Here is a 21,269-nt window from a genome sequence, read left to right on the forward strand (position 1 = left end):
CGGCTAGCGAAATGTTCTACGGATCCATACGTCCCCATAGTGACACCGTTGTGAGCTCAGTGTTGCACGAGCTCCCACGGGTCCTCCTCAGCCGTGAAACAAAGCATAAAGAGCAGCTCAAGGTCGGTGATTGCGCGAAACAAATAATGCAGTGAATGGCAGTGCCAATGTACTAGATCCGATCACCTCGTCGAAACTCGTGCTAGCGTCTAGCGTCTCAGTACAACTACTCCAAGCGGACACATTTCGCGTCGGGAGCGGTGAGTTGCGCCGCCTTGCGGGCCATACTCCGATCAAAGGCTATAAAGTTTGCAAGCACGGCTTGATATCTGGTCATGTGCAAGGCGCATGTGGTGATAATGCTGGTCTTTGCGGCGCCAGACAGGGCAGAGTCGGACCAACCGCCGTCGATTCGGCGACAGTGATGCAAGTCGCACCGCCTAAAGCAGCGTAATCCGTCAAGACGCTGTCAATGCTGCCGTCAGTGGCCATGTTCTGGGAGCGTGAGAGCCGGTTCAGTATCCACGAGCGGACGGCGGAGCCAATGAGAGTGGTGCCGGATCGAGTGCTTGGGAGTCGTGAAATGCTCTTGAAGGAGCTGACTCCTAGCTAGCGCTTGAACCCTGCTCCGCTCGCTTGGTATTAAAAGAAAGCTATTGTGCACCTCTGCCCGGGCAGTTACTACCACATCAGTTTACGCCCGCTTCCCACCACAGTCGCACATCACCACACTCTCATTACACAGCATGGCCACGAAACGCTCTTCTGGAGACGCGCATCTGCATTCTGCTCGCGCCCAACGCCCCAGCGCAAAGCGGAGCAAGCCATCTCCACCCCGCCCAGTCGGCACTCTTGCGCCAGAAAATGTCGCGAACGGCAGCAGCAGCGACCCGTCGATCATATCGATCGAGCGCGGTGTCCGTCACCCACGCGGCGATAGTTCTGCCAGCGACAGCACCCCAACGCTCGGAGACGAAGCCGACGCAGACCACGAAGAGGACGGTTCAGACTCGGAATTCATCACCACCCTTAGACCTGCTGCGAACACCTACGTTAAGCCGGACATCGATCCCGACGTTGTCATGGCATATGCAAAAGAGTTGGAGAGTAGGCTGCACGCTTTCTTGCCAAAATTGCGTCAGGCCAACCAAAAGCTTGCCGAGCAGAGCACCAAGCTGAATATGGAGCACGTTGACGACGGGGAACAGCACATTGAAATGAATCTGAATCTGGGGATCCTGGAGGAGAAACAGCCCGCTGACAAAGCGGCCACTGGAGAGATTCGGCTGCCCGCCGATGAGTCCGATGAGCCAGAAGCAGCGCTGCTCCCGACGGAAGGCGATGTGAGCAGTTTACTGACGGGGAAGAGTGACCAAGCACGACCCAGCATTGAATTGCTGGATGCTGCCGATATTGTGAAGACGTTACCGCATCGGACCGACGCTGTGAAGAGCTGATTGGGGCGTGTGAACGCAAGACGTACGTTCGACTGCAACTTAATGCCACCCAGCAACGCTGCGTAGAGTGCACCAAATGCCCCACGAGAGGATTTAATTTACATTGGAATTATTCAACATTCAATCGATCCTTGGCATCTAACAGCCAGAAGCTACATGCACAGCCCGAGTTCAAATGACAGCGCGACGCTGTAGTTAAGCCAGCACTCGCGTGAGAGCGACAAAATCATCACTAGCCAGATCTTCCTCCCTCACTCGGCCGTCGGCAATGAAAATTTGGCCGCAGCAGGCCCATGTCCTTACCCTCGAGGACATGGAAGCTGGCTCACACTTGATACTGGGATCCAAATATACGAAACTTTGCAACGATACCTGGATGTCCGAAAAAGCCAGTACTTCGCTACCGTGAGCACGTGGCATGCCAGCCGAAGCTTCAACACATCCCTACGAACTGCTCTGATGCGAGACACTCCATACAGCATTGGTACTGTAGAATGCTACAAATGAAAAAGTCATTCCACATTGTTCATATTTTCTCCCCCAGCGCTTCCTCCAAAGTCCTCAAATCATAATAATTCCTCAATTCCCGAATCTGCAACCCCAAAGTCCCTTTCCCCTCATCAGCTTTCCCCAACACATACACGAAACTCTGCGGTAATTCCACAACACCCTTCTCCGCCGTGAACAACTTCGTGATGAATGCCACATGAATCTCATATTTTCCTTCGACCTCCTCGTCAGAAACGACAATTCCGCTTCGAAGTTCTCGTTCGACTTTCGGGAAAGTGGAATAGAGACGTCGAAAAAAATCCCAACCTGTTTGGCCAGTAGAGAGAATTTTATTATTGGGGAGAATGGTTTTGCAGTCTGCTGAGTAGAATTCTTCGAAATCTTGGGTTGCCCATTGGGAGTCAGTGGTGGGGAATTTGCGGCCGTAGATGGCGTAGAATTGGAGGGCGGGGTGGGATTGAATGACTTCGGGGGTGATGGGAAGGGGAATTGCGAGGGCTTTGAGAGGCATGATGCAAGCTTGTTGGTGTTGCGGTGGGTTCTGTGTCGTTTTCCCAGTGGGAAGGTTGGCTGTCCGGGGTTGGAGGTGAAAGACGGAGCTGTGTACTACAAGTTATGACAACGACGGAGCTTATATTCTTGATTAGTTGACGTGTGAGGATTTGTCTAACATAGCTGTATTGCTTACAAAGCCGCGTCTCGTGGTCATGGAGCTGTGATGTGCTTTTGCTGCTCGCCGTTGGAGAGATAGTTCATCCGTCGGTAGTAGTTATGCAACTGCCTCGGAACGCCAAGGATATCAGCTGCACGTGAGCTCCAAGGCATGCGAAAGCGAGAACGAAAGGATTATGTATCGACTAGGGCGGAAGACGTCCATAAGCGATGGTACACGCACACTGAAGCGCTCCTGGCTTGCACATTCATTGAAACGATTGGCCAAAGTCGGGAAGCAAAGGTGGCCAGTAAGGGTGAACTTCCAGCATGATACTATGCATTTACTACACTAGATACCTTGTAAGTCAAGACCGTCGTCGATGTACAGCCCAGAACTCCCGTCAAGCTCGCCAAAGATGTCGTCGATGCCATCTCCCAGCGTCAACAAGCTCATGTCATCAGCGCTGCGCGAATCACTGAACCTGGATGCGTATCGAGGACCCATGGACAGCTCTAGAAGGCGCTGGTTGGTCAAGTCGTCTTGTATCCGATGCTCGCCTGGCCGCAAGCCGTACATGTCATCAGTCAGATCGTCAAGCTCGTTTCCAACAAGTCCTCCAGACATTAAGCCAGCTCTTCTGAATTGACATCTGCGGGGCCCAAGATCATTGAAGAAAAGGTCATCGCCGAGCAGGCCAGCGGAGCTTGACCTCAAGCCTAGGCGTGGGCGGTCGAGGCTGAGGGCACGTCTCTCGGTACTGATACCGATTGAGAGCCTTTCGATGCATTCGGCAACGAGCTGGCCTCTGCGACCATGCCTTCTGAGGCTTTGTGGGAGGTCAGGTCTGAGCTCGTAGACACGCCTGAAGCACTCAGCTCTTTGAGTCTCGGTCATCGTGGCTCGAAGAATGGCGTTGCACCATTGTCCAATAGTGGCTGACGTCTCAACTGCCACGATCTGTGAAGCGTGGCGGACAAAGAAGCTGTACAGCACATGTCCGATTCTCGCACTTTGGTTAACGTGCGACAGCTCGGCCAGCGCTCTGAAAAGATGATTGCTGCGGCGATGGACGAAGAATCGATTCGCTACTCGAACATCTGTCCTATCCACTTCAATGAGGCGCTCGAGTCTGCGTCGCCAGATGCTGGTGACGTCGAAGTCGGCGAATCCGATTGAGGAGCGTGACAACTCTCGGAGCGTTACGTAGTAGACTTCTCGGACTTCTTCTTCGCGCAGAGGATTGAATCGGCATCGAGGATAAACCTCCGGGCACTCTGATACGAAGCGATCGATGAGCATTTCAGCGTCGTATTGTAGCCGCTCGCGCTCCTCGTACACCGCAGGCAAGATATCAGCTAGGCTGTGTGGTCGGACTGCTAGCATGGCTCGGTGGCCATCGTAAGCTTGACGACCGCGGAACTGAACTCGCTCGAGGAGACCAGGAGCAGGTAACACGGGGCCAAAGGCTGGTATAGGAAACATAGCAATAGCTGTTCGTGTCGCTGTCTTGTGTGCAAATGATGCAGGTGCTAAGGGGCGACAGGAGATGTTCTTTGAGGTGGCGGCGCTGATCAATTAGCAGGCAGAAGAAATAGCCATGATGGCATCGTGGCATAGCATAGCGGTCAGTAATGCTGCACAAGATTCGGACAGCCGCGTCCAAGGTGTCACCCGCGAGCAGATGAGCGTCGAATCGAGGGTATTGGTGCCATTCGAATGCGCAGGCAGAGCTCGCACAGGATCGTAGCAAACAATCTGCCGCTGTCACACTACCGGTGCTACCATCAGCCAGTCAGGCTCCTCGTATGTGGATATGTTCGCCATGCTGCCTGCTCGACTGCGGCGAGCAGCAAATACATGTACGCTGCAACGTGACGGCGCGGGGAGGAGCTGCTGGTGGAGGCGAGGTGGCTGGGAGCGAGGAGGGCGGTGAGCTCCATGAGAGGCCTTCGGTGGCGGAAGCAATGCAGAGGGCGAAATTCAGACTGCACTGTGCGGACCAGGAGATCGTTCTTGGACTCGTTGGACGTCGTTGTCCTGTTCGTTTATTGCATCGCGGAATCGAGGTCGGATGGCGCTGGCAGCGTCACCCCGCCAACGCCAGCTGTTGACCAGCAGCAGCGCGTGCGGATGCGACCGGTGCTTGTTCGTGAGGGCCACGAGCACGCTGCCCATGGCCCGCCTGTCCAAAGCGCAGCCGGTGGCCGTTGCGGAGGAGGAGGACGATGAGAGAGATGTCGTCGCCGACATGCCCGCCATTCCGAGCCCACGAGCACATTCCTCACCCCACATCGCCAAACCGCAAGGCCTCCAGCGTGCCGACAGCGGCTACAGTCACCACGACGTAGAGCACGAGCAGCCTCGCCAGCAACATGACTTCGCAGATGGCAACACGACGCTGCAGCTCGATATCGAAGATGCCGACGATGAACGACGAGAATCGGCCTTCACCTCTGCCTCCATTTCTTCATTACCAGAGTCGACCTTCGAGACCGACTACGAACGAGGCGCTATGCATACTCCCTACACTCCGCCCATGATCCGACCCTCGTTTCGTCGACCGGAGTCAGTCAAGAAGATGCAAATGTCATCCCCCGCTCCCTCAGAACGCAGCCTGAGACGATCACTACTCTCTCCACCACGAGCGCGAACTCCCAAATCTGGTCGTTCAAGTGCCAAAGGAAGTCCTGGAAGGAGCAAGTGGTCTGTGGCAGATTTGGAAGTGGAGAAGAAGGACTATCCACTTGTGCTGCTTCACGTCACATTGCTGCCTATAAATCTGTCGTGGAGTAGACGCAGCATGGAGGACATCCTACCAACCAGCACGCTGGAAAGCCTGCGTCTGCTCAGATCCAAAGTAACGGATACCATTCTTCAGCGAGGCATCTTGATACCGCATCCGAGTGGCGACTACGAGCTTCTGGAAGAGAGACTACTGGAGGCGCTGGAGCTCAAGCCAGAACGCATCACCAAGTGTGGACATTTCCGAAGCAGGAGTTCTCTATCTTCGACCGATTCTGGAGTGGGCTCTAGTGTCGAAGGACTCGAAGACAGCGATGTCTGTGATACATGTCACCACCACTTGAAGCCCATCAATGCTGCTATTAGTGCTAGGGGCAGGAAATGGACCATCAAAGTGTTCGCCGCCAATGGGTTGATGAGGGCTTCAGCCTGGACTGCTGCATGGACGGAAATGGAGCGCGTGGATGTCGAGATCCTGCCGTACATTGACGAAGATCTCCGTACGAGACTAGATGAGAAAATGCTCGAAGAGGCTGCGGAAGAAGATGCAAGACAGCAAGAGGAGGCAAAAAGAGTGTCAGAAGCTGAGCAGGAATTCCGTACGCGGCAGGAGCAGCTGGCGAAACGATCGAATGTACGACGAGCTTCTGCTCAACATCCACCGCCGACCGAGGAGTCCTCGCCTGCAAGTCCACACCCTTCAAGCCGCCGGGAGGAACTGCCTCAAGTGTACCAGCCCAAGGATATCCCGCTGTCACTTTTGCTGAAAAACTACATTTTCTTGCTTGCTCAGGACAAGCGAAATGTGTTCATATTCGGCCTGGCTGCCATTGCAATGGCTGTGGCTCTCTGCGCCTGTCTGACGCCTAGATTCGATGCTTCAGTGCTTCGACCGGCTTTCGAGCATGTGCAAGCAGACCCGCTAGGATTTTCAGACATGTCGGTCGCAAGCACACTCGAAGCCACCCACACGACTATCTCTGCGGAAGTTCCTCCGACCTTTACAGAGCTACCAGTAGAGGAGGTATCCACTCATACACAGCTGCCAACAGAGGAGGTCTCCACTCCGACATCAACAGTGGATGAAGTTTCCCAGAGTGAGACCTCCACTTTCTCGGCACCATCTCCGACTGGAGTCGCTCCAGCAGCATCTACCTCTTCGGAAACCGCTCAAAAAGAAGGCACGCTCGAAAGTATGGTGGACGATCGAGATTGGGAGCTGAGTACATCGGCCGATGCGGATGCTTCGGTGATCGGCACTGAGCTTTGTCTCAACAGGGCTTCCACGCTGGTCATGTTCGGACAAGGCATGGACAGATTGAATTGATGTAAAATGAATGCACAGAAGAACACAGTATGATGATGAGGATGCGATGTGAAAATGAAGCGTACGTAGCGTAGCATGGTGTCTTGGCGTTCTTTGATATTGATCCTAAGATGGGATGCACAACTACAATTACGTTGCCCACCTTCTGCTTTCACGTACACTTTGCTCCGAAAGGTTTCATGGGTCTCTCTTCTTACCAAAGCTTCAGCAAACTTATGATGTGCGATAATGTTGATTAGTTAGCCATCAGAACTTTTAGGATTATTAGACTGACAAACATCAGAGATAGGTGGCGAGCTGATGAAGACAGGAAAGGGGACGATTACTTTTCAACTTTTGTTCATAATCAACTAAAACGGCCCGAATAACTCCTGTCCTGAGCTCCCATCGCTCGCGGCCAAACAGTATTTACAAAGGAGACTAATGTACAGGTCTTGTTTCGTGCCTCGCGGGTATATATATACACGAGTAACAAAGCAGATTCGTTTACTTCTTTCCTCTCGGCTGAGAGAGATTTCGATCTCATACGCAACTAACAGTCTTGGGTCCCGTGATGCCTCGCGCGCAACAAATGCTCAAGCAAGGCGTTCCTTCTTTTCCTCATGAGAGTGTGACGACGACAAGGTGGTCTAATAGCCTCGACCGAACTGTCGCATCATGTCGGCCTTAACCTTCTCCATGGCGTCCTTGTAGCCGGCTTCGTAGGCGACATCCATCTTGCGATCGGTATTGAAGCGGGATTCTTTTTGTGGTGGGCTGTCCCGTCGGTTGTTCCAGCCGCCACCTCCACCGCCGCCATACCCACGATCATTGTTGTTGTTGTAGCCGCCACCGTAGCCTCCACGGTTATTGCTATTATTGTTGTTGTATCCTCCTCCGTAGTTGTTGTTGTTGTTTCCGTAACCTCCGCCACCACCGCGGTTGTTGTTGTTGTTATTGTTGTTACCGCCATATCCTCCACCACGGTTGTTGTTGTTATTGTTGTTGAAGTTAGAGTTGTTGTCGTTGATGTCCAGGTTTTGCATTTCTCGAGCGGCGATACGCGCACCTTCATCATAGGCTTTCTGTTCATCGCGGTTCCAGTCGTGACCAGAGTCTCGTGCGTTCTCACGTCCTCCGAATTGATTTGGGTCACCACTCCACGCGTTCTGCGAGTTGTTGCTGCCGGCCCGGCTGTGGTTGCGGTTGTGATTATTGTTGTTTCCGTAAGAAGAGTTGTTGTTGTTATTATTGTTGTTACCGTTATTGGAAGACTTTCCATTGTAGGTGTTGCTTCTCTGACCTTGAGGTGTGCCTGATCGCTTGCGAAGGTCGTCTGTACCGGTTCCAAAATCACGAGTGTAAGATTTCGATCGTTGGGCCTCATTGCCAGAGTTGTATCCCGAGTTCGAGTTGCCACCCATGTTTCCACCAAGCGATGAGGAGTTGTTCGAGTTGGAGTTGTTTCCCATCGAAGAGACATTCGAGTTTCCTGAGGAAGAGTTGTTGTTATTGCTGTTGCTATTGCCACCGAAAGACGAGCTGTTGTTGTTACCACTCGAAGAGGCGTTGCCGTTGCTGTTGCTTCCACCGAAAGATGAGCTGTTGTTGCCCGAGCTGTTCATCGATGAGCTGTTCATTGACGAGTTGTTGTTATTGCCGTTCGAGCCACTTGAGGTCGATGCGTAGCTCGAGTTGTTGTTATTATTGTTGCTGCTCGAGGATGTGTTGTCCGAGCTGCCGTAAGACGAAGTGTTGTTGTTGCTCGAGCTTCCAAGCGAGGAGTTATTGGTGGTGTTGTTGCTCGACGAGTTGTTGTTGTTATTGGATGAGCCAAAAGACGAGCTGTTGTTGGAGTTCCCTGTGGAAGAGGTGTTGCTGCTTCCCATAGAGGACGATCCTGTGCTTGTCGACTGAGTATTGCTCGACCCATAGGAAGACGAATTGTTCGACGATCCCAAGGACGATGAGGTGTTGTTCGACGACGAATTGTTCGATGACGAGTTGTTATTCGAGGAGGTATTCGCCGAGTTCATGCCCATTGAGGACGAGTTGGTGTTGTTATTGTTGTTGTTGCTGCTCGCAGTAGAATTGTTGTTGCTCATGCTGATACCACTGCCCTTGGTCTCGTTCCTTGCGGAAGAGCCGGTACTAGTGGTGCTGTATTCGCTCTCTGAGCTACTACCTCCTTTGTTGGACCAGCCAGAGTTGGCAGACTCGTCAGATGACGACGTTGCCCGGCCATTACCGGATCCATTGTTGATAGAGACAACCTTCACTTGCGTGTCTCGGCGGGCGTCAATGCCGTCATCTGACGAATCATTGTTAAAGCTGATTCCATTGGAATTCAAACCAGTGTTACCTGGAGGGCGAGACCGACTTGCACTGCGACTGGCGGGCCTCATCTTGGAGTTGCTGGTTCTTGATTTGAGGTTGGTTTCTTGCTTCTCTTCGATGACACTTAATCCGTGTCCGTTGAGGCGGGCGATAGCTGAGTTATTGGAGTTCTTACCCGAGAAAAATCCCATGCTCAGCGGAACTGCTTGATTCTTGAATGCTAGAGCCTTCATGCACAAAATTCATGCATTAGTGCTCAATAAATGAAGATGTGTTGTTTGTATGATTTGTAGAAAGAAATGATCTCACGCTGCGGGATCAGTGTGTTATACTCAGCTACTGGCGATCTCAAGGTCTTGATCATCGTGCCGATGCTATTCGTCATCGTGGGCACTCCGCCGTACAGTGCATGTGGTGCCCACCACCGCGAGTCGATGGCTGCCAAAGCGCAATCGATGCCCAAAACCGTCCGCAAAAACAGCCACCTAGGGCCAGCATTGCTGACTCGGGCAGGCTGTGCTCGCATGTACGAGAGCATCATAATCGTCATTGCGAACGCTCGCTGCAGCGCACCGACTCATGGTCAGCGCTGGATGAGGTCAAAAGCTCACAGAACGGAGCTACCCGAGGGCAGCTGAGTCAGTACCTGCATCTGGTCGCCCGCCAGGCTCTCATCAAGGATTGCACAGCTGCTGCGCTGCATACCACAGTCGTCCTGATGGCTTCTGGGGTCCAGATACACACGGCCTGCTCGGTGACTAGGGCCATCGAGCATGCGTGGACATGAGTCGCATAGGCGCCTCAGCTGCAGGAAAGTAGTTCTTGCGCGCAATCCTCAGCGCGGTACTCGAGCTTTCACACGCTTGGTGACGACCACGTCCTGTGCCCATTGTCATATTCACGGGCTATAATAGTCCATCGTATGTCCGCACGCAGTCAGAGACCAGCATGGGCGGTCATTTGGCTGTCATTGCGAAAGTCAATGGCTGTGCCGCTCTCCACCTCTTGACTGCGTGCCTCTTCTGTGTGGAGCGCCGGGACAAGACATGTGGTTGGGCGCGTACGTCAGAGGTCGATCGCCTACGCAAGTGGCAGACGACCTGGCGAGGGTCTCTGGCATTCGTCGAGTGCGCTCGTGTGCATCTAGACTGATCAGCTTAAGCACGAACACCCAATATCAGGTCGGAACTAAGATTCATCGACGGCTCTGAAACATGCCCTCGTCTCATGCCGCAAGTGGTGGTGTTCTGTCCACGGAGATTTTCTGCAGATGTGCATGTCGGCGTTTAGGTTGTCGGTTGTCGGTTCGCTGGGCAGTAACCAAATGTGTCACGTGCAACGCTCAGATCATCGCAGAATGGCTTTCACACCGCACGCTTCCATCAAGGCCAAGGTCCGTGCTCATCGGTGATATTGGATGCACCATCGTCACTTCAAGGTCAAAGCCATTCGTCACCGCTGAACCGCACCGTCAGCATCCTCCGACATTCTCGACACGATCATCATGAAAGCGGTTCCTCAGAAAAAGTTCCAGTTCATTGGAGCCTCTGTCTATCACAGTAGACTATGCAGTTAAGTGATCAACAATTGTCGAATGGCTTGCATCAGATCATGAATGACCTGGCGGAAAATGTGTTGGGATCTCGGTGAGGACTATGTGAGCGCATCAGTCTCCATGAGTCCTTCTCTTCCCATATTACCTGCTGATGAAGCAATCCCGCCATTCTCAGCTCGACATTGAAAGCACGACACAGTCTCAGAAGAGCGTCCATAGCCAGTCAAATTCGACACTGTAGTTTAGACGTAGGCTCTACAAGAAGAAGGAAGGAAATTCCAGATGTCTTCACTTCAGCAGCAAATAAGCTTGCGAAAAAGTCTCTCGAGACAGCAGGTGCTGGGCGGAACTTGCAGTGGTGAGGGGAGAAGACCACCAGCAGTAGCCCGGCCAGCTCGCGGCCCTCGGATGACTTGCATAGCACGCTCGCTGCCCGATTGTAGCACCATGTCTTTCCAGATGTCCAAGCTATTCAAGATTCGAAAAGGACACAGCGTCTCAGACCCAATGCCAAGTCGGGCGATAAATTGACAATATAAAATATCCACGATGCTGATTCTTGCCTGCTGCAGTTCCGTAGCAAAGTGCAGGTGAAGCTGGCCGTTGACGCGGCACTTTCTTCGTTCCTGCCGTCTCCGAATGGCTTTGCTGCCTTGGCTCACATTGACCACAACTTCACCTTCTCCCAACTTTACCTGTCGCACAACAATCTCGAGTGCAACACGCGTCCGCTCCGCGCCCAACATGGCGCGCAATAAGACGTTCAGCAACACTTACCTCTCAGCTGACTACACAGACCTGGAAATTCATTGCGACGGTGCCATCTTCTTCGCTCACCGCGCCGCAACCTGTGCACGTTCGAAGGTTCTGGAAGCAGAATGCAAAACGGGTCTTGCAGTCAGTACAATTACTCCTGCGTGGGCGATAAAACAACTGACAGGGTGTGATAGGTAGAGGGCAAGACCGTCTTCAAGCACCAGATTTTCGATGCCGCTACAATTGACTGCCTCTTGCAGTACATTTACACGGATGATTACAATGTACCTAGTTCGAACAGTGAAGCAGCTGCCGGTGCAGCGGCACCAGCCAGCTCAGAAGAAGGTGAAAATGACATGCACCAGCTCGCTGCACATGTCTACGTCCATGCGGCCGCAGACCTCTACGACATCCCGCCATTGGAGGCCCTTGCAGCAACCAAGTTTGTTGCTGCGGCAAAGCCTGTGAAGGAGAGCGACCGAGTCGAATTTCTTGAGCTTGTTGCTCGTATTGCCAGACACACTATGCCAAGCGAACAGAACGTACTTCGTACGAAGGTGCTTCAGATGGCGTTGGAACAGAAGAAGCTGTTGCTGCAAGATCGAACTTTTGTCGAGCTTCTCTTCGAGCGCAACGACCTTGACGATTTCGTGCCTCGCTTCATTTGCGGCACTGTAGCAGAATATGAAGAAGCGGCGATCAGAACGCGAGCGAAGCACAAGACCAGCATAGACAACAAAAAGGTTGACTTGGAGAAGGCTCAGACGGCAAGCGAGGAGGCAGTACACGCCAAAGAAATTGCTGTGGCTGAAGTCGCCACGCTGCGTAAGGATCGTGATAGCACTCGCCAGCAGCTGGGTGATAAACAGCGCGAACTTGAGAACATTCGGACGGATCGCGACGACATTCGCCAGCAGCTGAACGACAGACAACGCGAACTGGAGAACATTCGCACAGCTTGCGAGCAGTCCATCGTTTCCAGAGACAATGCTCTCGCCGAGGTGACGACACTGCGCGCGGATCGTGATGAGACTCGCCGACAGTTGAACAACAGCAACTCACAGTTGAGGGACGTCAGAAATCATCTGTCCGCCGCCAACACTCGCGCGCGCAATGCTCAGGATATACTGGACAGGAGGGTCCAATCCTTTGCCCGCATACGCCATTGCCGACATTGTGGTGATTCGCCCTTCGAGTACACTATCGACGAGGAGCACAATGCTCGTTGCAGCGAGTGCGACACGAGGCACCACGGTGAGAGATTTTTCGTGTGATTGACCACAGTTGGCCGGCACGGATGAAAGTTGCTCGATTGCAAACAAGGCAGGCACGTCCTCGTACAACGCTGCGCAGTAAAAGCGCACAGCCATGGCTATGATGCGCGGAAGAGATGTTCGGGTCTAGTTTTACACTGTCAAGCTTTTCTATAGTGTCTCAAATTGTCTGATAGCAGTCTTTACGCGCTCACGCACATCAAGGTTGTGATCACCTTGCAGTGCCCTCACAGCCTGCTCGATGCCCACCGCTTTCAATTCCTGAGACCTTTGACGTGCGTCGCGCCTGTCATCCCCATCTTCGATATAAGTGAGCGAGTTCACGGCCCAGACGCTCATGACTCGAACGCGATGATCAACGTGATTGAAATGAGGCAACATGGCCTGCAACAGTGGCTTTTGCGCAATGATCAATTGTCGATGTTTGGCCGATGCATTGGCCAGATGAATGAGTACGTGGATAGTGCTGAGGACGAGCTCGGTGGTGTTGTAGACTTGTCGTCCACCTGAGCGAGTGACAGGAGAGAGCTTTGCGGTGAGAAGCTCGTAAACCTTGGCGCTGCCGATCGCATTCATCAGATGATCTGAAAGTGCCATGCAGTCTTCACCATTGATGAAATTGCGGATGAAGTCGAGAGCCTGTTGTTGGATTTTGGCTTCATCTCTTCGCGATGCGTACTCTCCGCTTTGCTCCATCTCTCGTATGCTTGAAAGAAAACGTTTAGGATTGAACGCAGGGGCTGGTGGGTTGAGTGTAGACCGCATTTGTGACGCTTGGTAGTGAGTACTAGACGCCTCATCGAAGAGCATCTCGCCATCCTCATCGTCCTCATCCATGGCTTCGTCGTTCTCGTTTGTAGGTTCATCCAACTCCATCGAAGACGGATTGAGCAGATCCACCTGCTCTCCAGCAGCATTGGGAGTACTAAGACCAACGCTGACGCCGCCGCCTATGGTCTCTCGCTGTTCACCCTGGATGATGCCGACCAGCCATCCGGTACCAAGCTCCTCGAGCGCAGCAAGTTTGACCTCTTTAGGACAGTTGTAGACCAGGTGCTTCAGTGCCCACAGACTGGAAAGTCGCAACTCCGGGGAGTTGCTTCGAGCATGCTCCGCTAGTGTACGCACGACATTACCCTCTGAGAGGTCTTCTCGCATTGGACTAAAGTCAGGTAGTAAGTTGCAGCATACATCGGTGGCGGCAATTTGAACATCAAGCGACTCGTGGTTTAGCAGAGAAATAAGCGGCTTCGCGATACCGCCGTCGATCAGGCTCGTCCTAAGAACGCTGACACTCCTGGACATAGATTGAGCCGCTCGGCACGCGGCTAGGATAACTCGAGTCGTGTTGCCATCCTTGGGAGTAATTTGAGCCCTGCCATGAGCTTCGACTGGGATGTTCTCTGGCAATGGCTTGAGCGAGTCAATGATGCAGCTTACGACCCCAAAGTCGATGATGGCCTTGCGGTGCAGGTCTTCTTTGGCAGCGATGGCTTCCAACGCCTTCAAAGTGCTTTCGCGACAGCGCATAGCGTGTCCAACTTCGGGCGGGAAGGTTAACGATCCAGGTTGGCACGATGTTGGTGTGTCCGCGTCCAATTGCACGCCGGGTCGCGCAGACCACATTGGCTTCGCAGGAACAACGTTGTCGAAGCTCTTCTTCAGGATGGGGCAGACATGCTTGATAGCACCTGCTTCGACGGCTGCGATCTGCAGATCTTTGACACCACGAATCAGCAACGAAAGGACACTGCATGCTTGTTCCTTGATTAACTTGAGTTCCTGTTGCTCGTTGATCTTATCCTTTGGCTTGGTGTCGTTGGCTACCTGTACAAGTTGAACAGCCAACGGCACCGCCAGTAGGGAAAGCTGTCGTTGCCGCTCGCGAGTTTTCTGAGCATATTCTGCCTTCGTCGACATGCCAGCCGGTTCTGCCTCGATAGCATTAGATACTAGCGCGAGAAGTCTCAAAGCACGAAGACGGTTGTAGCCGCGCAGAGAACGAGTGAGCACCAGGAGCCACCCACAGACTGCATTTGAGTGATCTATGTCGCTGACCAGAACCGAGGCTTCCGTGTTGCCGTTGCCGTGTTTCGAGTTTTGCAACGCCCTCAAAGCTGGGAATGCTCCAGAAGCTGAGCCATGCGATACAGTCTTGGAAGCGGGAACGTGCAGAGGAGGTAGCTTGCTCTCATAGAAGCTCACGAAACCATGCCTAGGACCTAGCATAGTTCGCTGCTCTGTGCTATCGGTCTCAGCTTGTGAAAAGAGGTCTCGGATGGTGGACGCAAGTATGAATCGATGTGCTCGGTAGCTGGAGCCATGAATGATTGCCGCGACAGCTGCAAGTACACTGGGCAGCCATTCTCCTGGTGGTGCGTATGGAAGGCGAGAGCGGTCTCCGCGGTACGATACGATCTTGTTTTGGACAGCGTGTGAGACAAGCAGCGCCGCAAGAGTGTCCAGAAGCCCGCAGCTGGTAAGCAGGGCCTTGATGCCGGAGCAGCTTTCTTCAGGCAACGCAGCTATGAGCTCGGCGACCAGCGTAATCTGGTGCTGGGCGGCCGAGCCTTTGATGTTCTGCGTCAAGATGGACTTGAACACGTTCAGGCTATCATCATTGAATAGCGCTGACCAGAAGTCGTAGTCTAGATTTTCGTCTGTGGTCGACCAGAATGAGGCAAGAGCCAGCAATGCCTGCAGCGTTGCGATTGACAGACGAGAGGCATGTTCTCCGGGTAACGTCTCGACCAGGAGTTTTGGGATGTCGGCAGCACACAGAGGCTGAGCCTGACCTCCTGATGCCAGGCTACCGATGATAAGGATGGCTTGCAGTCTGAGGGCTTCTTCGGCAGTAGCGTGGTCGGCGTGAGCACTGAGGGAAACACCGTTCAGCTCGAGGCGCCGCTTGCCCTCGGAGCCCGAAGCGATGGTGTCTGCCAGATGCTGCACAAGCCCATGCCGCACGGCCAGCGCCTTACGTTGGTCATGACCGATGATGAGATTCTTGAGATGCCTAGCGACTCGCACGCGCTCTTGGATGGGGACGGAGAGATCGCCGAGCGTAGCAATGGCCGCGAAGGACGGCCCTTGGACCATGATCAGCAGCGCGCCCTGTGGGTTTCGATCATTGAGGCCTGATTATGAATGCCAGCTTTCGATGCCTCGGACAATTGGTGTTGGCGTGGTTGATTGATGGTGTTCGCCAGTCAATAATGAAGCTGTTATGCTGGGCGTGGAGGAAGCAGCAGTCCCAGGACTTTATAAAACGTGAAGCGTGACGCGTTTCTTCGCGATTCAAGCTCGTTGCGCTGCGAGCTCCATCGCCAGTCCAACTTTCTTCGTCCTGCCTCTGCGTACAGCCCACATCTCGTGGCTTCGTTCGAGAAATATCACCCACAAGCACCAACTATCCGTAATACGAGCGACGAGCGCAATCGACCTGAAGGCGCAACAGGCGCAAGACCTGCCACCATGGCCGCTCCCATCACGACCGTCTCCGACTCGAAAGAGCGACAGGGACTAAATCTCATCGCGGCGCACTCCCACATACGAGGCCTTGGATTGACGCCGGACACGCTGACCCCTAAGCCGTCTGCTGGCGGGCTGGTCGGTCAGCAACAGGCTCGCAAGGCCGCTGGTGTGATTCTGCAAATGGTCAAGGAGGGCAAGATTGCGGGTCGAGCAGTCCTCATCTCCGGACCTCCTAGCACGGGCAAAACAGCCATAGCAATCGGCTTGAGCAAGGAGCTTGGTGAAGACGTGCCATTCACAGCGCTGGCATCGTCAGAGATCTTCAGCATGGAAATGAGCAAGACCGAGGCGCTGGAGCAGGCATTCCGCAAATCGATCGCGGTACGGATACGAGAAGAGAGCGAGGTCATTGAGGGCGAGGTTGTGGAGATCCAGATTGATAGATCAGTCACGGGCAACAACAAGAGCGGCAAGCTCACTCTCAAAACAACGGACATGGAAACTCTATACGACATGGGAACCCGTATGATCGATAGCATGACGAAGGAGAAGGTCATGGCTGGCGACATCATCAGCATCGACAAGGCAAGTGGGCGGATCACAAAGCTTGGGCGCAGCTACACCAGAAGCCGAGATTATGATGCAGTGGGCTCAGATGCCAAATTCATACAATGTCCGGATGGCGAGTTGCAGGTGCGACGAGAGACCGTTCACACTGTCTCGCTACATGAGATAGACGTGATCAACAGCCGGACACAAGGATTCCTGGCCCTGTTTTCTGGCGATACTGGCGAGATCAGATCGGAGGTGCGGGAGCAGATCAACACAAAAGTCGCAGAGTGGAAGGAAGAAGGCAAGGCCGAGATTGTTCCTGGAGTGTTGTTCATCGACGAAGTGCACATGCTAGATATTGAGTGCTTCAGCTTCATTAACCGCGCGCTCGAGGACGAATTGGCACCGATTGTGATCATGGCTTCAAATCGCGGATCCACAACGATTCGGGGTACCAATTATCGAAGTCCTCACGGCTTGCCATTGGACTTCCTGGACCGTGTTGTCATCATCTCAACACAACAATACCAAAACGACGAGATTCGCGACATTCTGCAGCTCCGCGCACAAGAGGAAGACATCGACATATCGGCAGACGCAATGGCATTACTCACCAAGATCGGGCGGGAGACCGGGCTTCGTTACGCGAGCAATCTCATCACAACTTCACACCTGCTTTCACAAAAGCGAAAAGCCAGAGAGGTCGAGCTCAATGATGTATCACGCTCCTACCAACTCTTCTATGACCCTACTCGAAGTGTGAAGTTCGTGACCGAGTTCGAGAAGCGACTGATCGGCGAGGATGGGGGCGTCACTTTGGGTGCCAGCACAAATGGGCACAGCAATGGAGACGCGATGGAGGTGTCATAATGGAAATTCAGTCGTAGAGCAGCACGGCACGAGTTTGGCGGTCTCGCCGATATTCTGACGACGGCGTTTGTCGGCCTTTGAGACGTGCAAGTTGTACTTCACCTCCTCGCCAACGCCACTTCGAGTGTGTAAGATTATGTAGAACATTACCCGATCATGCACCGCATGCCTGAAGAGACATCGTGAAATTTGCCCTCCCCAAATTTTGACCCTATCTGCATGACTTATGACAACCAGAAAGGCTGCAATCTCAAGATGACCACAGCAGGCAGTGCCACTTCAGCTCCACCTCAAAACAAGCACATTGCCATATCAGACCCGTGGGTCTCCCGATTCAACGACTCTGCACTCCTCCGGATTGGCGATGGTCCTGCGGGCTCTGAGCGAATCAGTCTAATCGACCACGAAGTATATGGTGACCCAGGCCAGCCAATTCGCTTCCGAATTGGAAACGGCGGCGCTGGGTATACAGGCGTCCTGAAAGCACTGGCCGAAGCGTTCATATTGGAAGATGGAGGCAAGTGCCGCATCGGCTGGGTATCGAATCACTCACGACATACTCAACTCGCTTTGCTGGCAGACGTGGTACAAGTTGCCTTGACGTATGAACCAGAGAACGAGGACATCGCAATCAGAGAAGGCTGGACGAGACGAGTGGGAAGAGCTTTCAATGATCATTTCATGCTTGTTGGTCCGGAGAATATACGACTGGAAGCTAGGACGATTGGCGATGCGCTCAAGGAGATTGCTTCAAGCAATACTGCTGACCACACCAAATCGACAAAGACTCGAGGCTTGCTATTCCACAGTCGCGGCGACGGATCAGCGACCTTTGCGAAAGAGATCCGACTTTGGCAAGCAGCTGGAGTCGATGCCTCGCGTGCCGAGCAGACTTGGCTCCGTATTGATCCTTTGACACCATACGAAGCTCTCGTCAAGGCGGAGAAGGAGCAGGCATTTCTCCTAACAGACCGTGCTACATTCTTGACAGCGCGGCAGGACGGCGTCATACCAAGGTTGGCAGCTCATATCGAAGGAGGAAAGGAGCTGCTGAATCCATGCTCAGTGCTTGTGCGTAGTCGAAGCACAGGCGTTTCTACCGAAGAAACAGTAAGATATGGTGCCGCTGTGCAGTTCGCCGAATGGCTCATCGGCCCAAAGGCGCAGGAGATAATACAAGAATACGGACGAGGTTGGAAGGCCGGCCATGCCCTGTTCACCGTTGCTCACAAGGATGATTTTGACGAAGACGATCGACTGTGTCGGGGCCAAAGGGTGAGGGAAAGCCGGTTGTGATCGTTCTCAAAGCTTTCAGGTGGCTCATGGGAACGAGGATATGAGAGCCGTGAAAAGATCATCCTCAGACTTCTGAACATGTGTCGATTACGAAACAAGCAAACTATGCAGGATTCCCACATTCAGCCGGAGCGCCGACGCTTCAAAACAAAGTCCCGTGTCCCTAGAACGCTAGCATGCCGAAAACCTCCAAAATGATCCAAGGCACTGTACGATGCCAGAAGAAACTTATCCAACACTCAATGCCTGTCTGATGCTCCATATCTTCAGCGAGTCCTGCTCGCGCTGCCAACTTTGCCACTGTAGTTTCTGGACAGACTGCGTTTGGCACTCGAGCTCTTCTGCTGGCCCAGAACTGGCGCCGATACGTCTCTTCTCTCCTTGAGGTTGACCGCACCTTCGAGCTTTCTAGGTGTCGCCTGCCCGTCTGCGATACTCTTGGCGCGACCTCGCCGGTATGCTATCATGGCAAGTGCAGCTTCTCGATCAAAGGCGGGAGCTGAGCCAGATCGATCACGTTGTGGCGACATGACCGTGACAGGGATAGTCTCCGCATCGATAATGTGTGTAGCAACTGGCTTTGCAGGCGTGAATTGCATCGGTATTGTGGTCGTGGTCGTTATTGTGCGGACTGAGCCATGGGGTCGCGCTGGAGTCGCAATTAGCCCGGGTGTCTGAGGGCTGGAAGGGGCGAGAGGTACTTTGATTGTGGAATGGGAGTTTGAGGTGGTCGGGGTAGTAGCTCGAGAGTGACGTGAAGGTGGCGCGATAGGACTTGGACGTTGTGCAATGGGTTCCTCATCTTCAAAGACCGCCTCGTCTGCATTTTCCAATGCAACTGGCTCGCTCGTGACTTCGTGCCCTATCATCGTCACGCTGCGTTCAAACTCGTGAGCCAGTGCTTCATCCTCCGGCTGGATCATCTCAACATCTTCGTCTTGGGCCTTGTTTTCTGGGTCCGGATGTTCAGGGTTCGGATCAATGGATACAGCACTGTCAACGATGCCAGCATCTCCATTCTCGCTCGCAGGTGGCGTCAGCACTGATCGCATTTCGCTCCGGATAGTCTCCAGTGCTTCGGCAAAGGGGCTCGATGAAAAGGTCTCGTCGTGTACGCTTTCCCTCCTCGACCTGCAGCCGCAGCATTTGAAGCGGCATTCCATGCGTAAGAAGTCCACAAGCTCTTCAGCCTGCTCTCGTCGCATCTTTTCCCGCTTCAACTCTTCCGCCGACTGCTTCAGGTCCACCATCTTCTTCGTTACGACACCCGCATTCTCCTTGTCGTCAGACAGCGGCGACGGTTGCCGCTTGTGCGGTGACCGTCTCCGAACCACCTCCGGACTCATGAGGTCGTCGTCGCCTTGTGTCCCGATTGGCAGGGCAATCATTCCTTCAGCTGCTATTCGTGCAACCTCTTCCTCTTTCAGACTTGTCTTGAGCGCATCTTTTTCCTGTTCTATAGTCTTGACATGCGTTCGCAGTTTGTCGAGTTCTTCTTGCAATGCCACCAGCTGGTATTGCGCATCAAAGGTCTGTTGCTCCTTCTGCTGCACCTTCCGTCGCTCCATGTCGAGATTCGATTGTGTCGTTCGAAGGGTATTCCGTGTCGATTTCAATTCTTCTTGGAGTTTGAGCACAGCCGAAGAGGATTTGAAAGCCTCCTTGCGTGCCTTTCGGACCTCTTTCTCGTATACAGAGACTTGCGATGTCTGTGTCTCCTTGAAGGTCGTGAACTCGTCCTGGTTGTGTGTCAGCTATCGTCCACTATGTGCCTTCGATCGCTTACCATCACCACGTCCAGCCTCTTTGCGACTCGTCTCTCTCGATCTTTGCCCTCCTCGCCTTCTTTCTTGAGCCGTCGTACTTGCTCTCGTAGTCTCTTGGCGTCATCCTCGGCCTCCTCGCGTGCGACCTGTGCTCTCCGTAGCTCGGCTTCATGCCTATTCCTCCTCTCGGCGAGCTCAGCCTCGCGATCGCGTACGTCCAGATGCTCGAACCTCTTAACTAAGCCTTGTACGTCGCTGTTCGTTCTTACGTGCGTGCGCTGAAACGCGTGTACATCTGGAAGTGAAGGGCTGCCGGGCAGCGCAAACCCGGACTCTTTGACTGGGCTGTTCCGTCGTGGGTCGTAGTCCGAAAACAGGTTCGCCGCCTTACGCGACGGTGAAGAGCGCGGTGAGGGCTGCTCAGACTGTGAGTCGAAATCGCCAGTTGCAGTCTTGGACGACATGATGCTTGAAGGTCGCGACCTGTTATGGACGCGCTCTGGTGACAAGCTCTGTAGTGATTCTCGGGGCGGAAAGCGGAATGGCGACGGCGGATCCATGAGCGACATCGTGGCTCTCGTGCTTCGTCTCTTTTTGGTGAAGTGTGGAACTGTTCAGTGTATGCTGGAGTCGTTTGGCATCATCATTGCTATCCCTCAAGCGCGATTGTAGTCTTGGCGTGTTTTGGCGCTAGTTGTCGCATAGCAACACGCCCTTCC

General features: G+C 53.5%; 10 protein-coding genes across 10 annotated transcripts; 5 read left to right on the forward strand and 5 right to left on the reverse strand.

The window, feature by feature from the left end:
* Positions 1-746: 746 nt before the first annotated feature.
* CKM354_000946100 (uncharacterized protein) lies at positions 747-1,457 on the forward strand (the record flags this gene model as incomplete). Its single annotated transcript, XM_044804885.1, has 1 exon — positions 747-1,457. One exon carries the CDS (start codon positions 747-749, stop codon positions 1,455-1,457), a length of 711 nt encoding a protein of 236 aa, XP_044660820.1.
* Positions 1,458-1,983: 526 nt separating this feature from the next.
* CKM354_000946200 (uncharacterized protein) lies at positions 1,984-2,478 on the reverse strand (the record flags this gene model as incomplete). Its single annotated transcript, XM_044804886.1, has 1 exon — positions 1,984-2,478. The coding sequence occupies one exon, from the start codon at positions 2,476-2,478 to the stop codon at positions 1,984-1,986; it is 495 nt and encodes a 164-aa protein (XP_044660821.1).
* Positions 2,479-2,970: 492 nt separating this feature from the next.
* CKM354_000946300 (uncharacterized protein) lies at positions 2,971-4,104 on the reverse strand (the record flags this gene model as incomplete). Its single annotated transcript, XM_044804887.1, has 1 exon — positions 2,971-4,104. The coding sequence occupies one exon, from the start codon at positions 4,102-4,104 to the stop codon at positions 2,971-2,973; it is 1,134 nt and encodes a 377-aa protein (XP_044660822.1).
* A 589-nt stretch (positions 4,105-4,693) lies between these two features.
* Positions 4,694-6,691, forward strand: CKM354_000946400 (uncharacterized protein; the record flags this gene model as incomplete). The annotated part of the gene is made up of 1 exon (XM_044804888.1): positions 4,694-6,691. The coding sequence occupies one exon, from the start codon at positions 4,694-4,696 to the stop codon at positions 6,689-6,691; it is 1,998 nt and encodes a 665-aa protein (XP_044660823.1).
* Positions 6,692-7,320: 629 nt separating this feature from the next.
* Positions 7,321-9,240, reverse strand: CKM354_000946500 (uncharacterized protein; the record flags this gene model as incomplete). Its single annotated transcript, XM_044804889.1, has 1 exon — positions 7,321-9,240. The coding sequence occupies one exon, from the start codon at positions 9,238-9,240 to the stop codon at positions 7,321-7,323; it is 1,920 nt and encodes a 639-aa protein (XP_044660824.1).
* Positions 9,241-11,306: 2,066 nt separating this feature from the next.
* On the forward strand, positions 11,307-12,592 carry CKM354_000946600 (uncharacterized protein; the record flags this gene model as incomplete). Its single annotated transcript, XM_044804890.1, has 2 exons — positions 11,307-11,459; positions 11,513-12,592. The coding sequence occupies 2 exons, from the start codon at positions 11,307-11,309 to the stop codon at positions 12,590-12,592; spliced, it is 1,233 nt and encodes a 410-aa protein (XP_044660825.1).
* A 150-nt stretch (positions 12,593-12,742) lies between these two features.
* CKM354_000946700 (uncharacterized protein) lies at positions 12,743-15,691 on the reverse strand (the record flags this gene model as incomplete). The annotated part of the gene is made up of 1 exon (XM_044804891.1): positions 12,743-15,691. One exon carries the CDS (start codon positions 15,689-15,691, stop codon positions 12,743-12,745), a length of 2,949 nt encoding a protein of 982 aa, XP_044660826.1.
* Positions 15,692-16,066: 375 nt separating this feature from the next.
* On the forward strand, positions 16,067-17,488 carry CKM354_000946800 (RuvB family ATP-dependent DNA helicase reptin; the record flags this gene model as incomplete). The annotated part of the gene is made up of 1 exon (XM_044804892.1): positions 16,067-17,488. The coding sequence occupies one exon, from the start codon at positions 16,067-16,069 to the stop codon at positions 17,486-17,488; it is 1,422 nt and encodes a 473-aa protein (XP_044660827.1).
* Positions 17,489-17,743: 255 nt separating this feature from the next.
* Positions 17,744-18,784, forward strand: CKM354_000946900 (uncharacterized protein; the record flags this gene model as incomplete). Its single annotated transcript, XM_044804893.1, has 1 exon — positions 17,744-18,784. The coding sequence occupies one exon, from the start codon at positions 17,744-17,746 to the stop codon at positions 18,782-18,784; it is 1,041 nt and encodes a 346-aa protein (XP_044660828.1).
* Positions 18,785-19,050: 266 nt separating this feature from the next.
* On the reverse strand, positions 19,051-21,119 carry CKM354_000947000 (uncharacterized protein; the record flags this gene model as incomplete). The annotated part of the gene is made up of 2 exons (XM_044804894.1): positions 19,051-20,523; positions 20,571-21,119. 2 exons carry the CDS (start codon positions 21,117-21,119, stop codon positions 19,051-19,053), a joined length of 2,022 nt encoding a protein of 673 aa, XP_044660829.1.
* Positions 21,120-21,269: the final 150 nt, after the last annotated feature.

Source organism: Cercospora kikuchii, assembly GCF_019650295.1.
Source record: "Cercospora kikuchii DNA, contig_00006, whole genome shotgun sequence".
In the NCBI taxonomy this organism is placed as follows: domain Eukaryota; kingdom Fungi; phylum Ascomycota; class Dothideomycetes; order Mycosphaerellales; family Mycosphaerellaceae; genus Cercospora; species Cercospora kikuchii.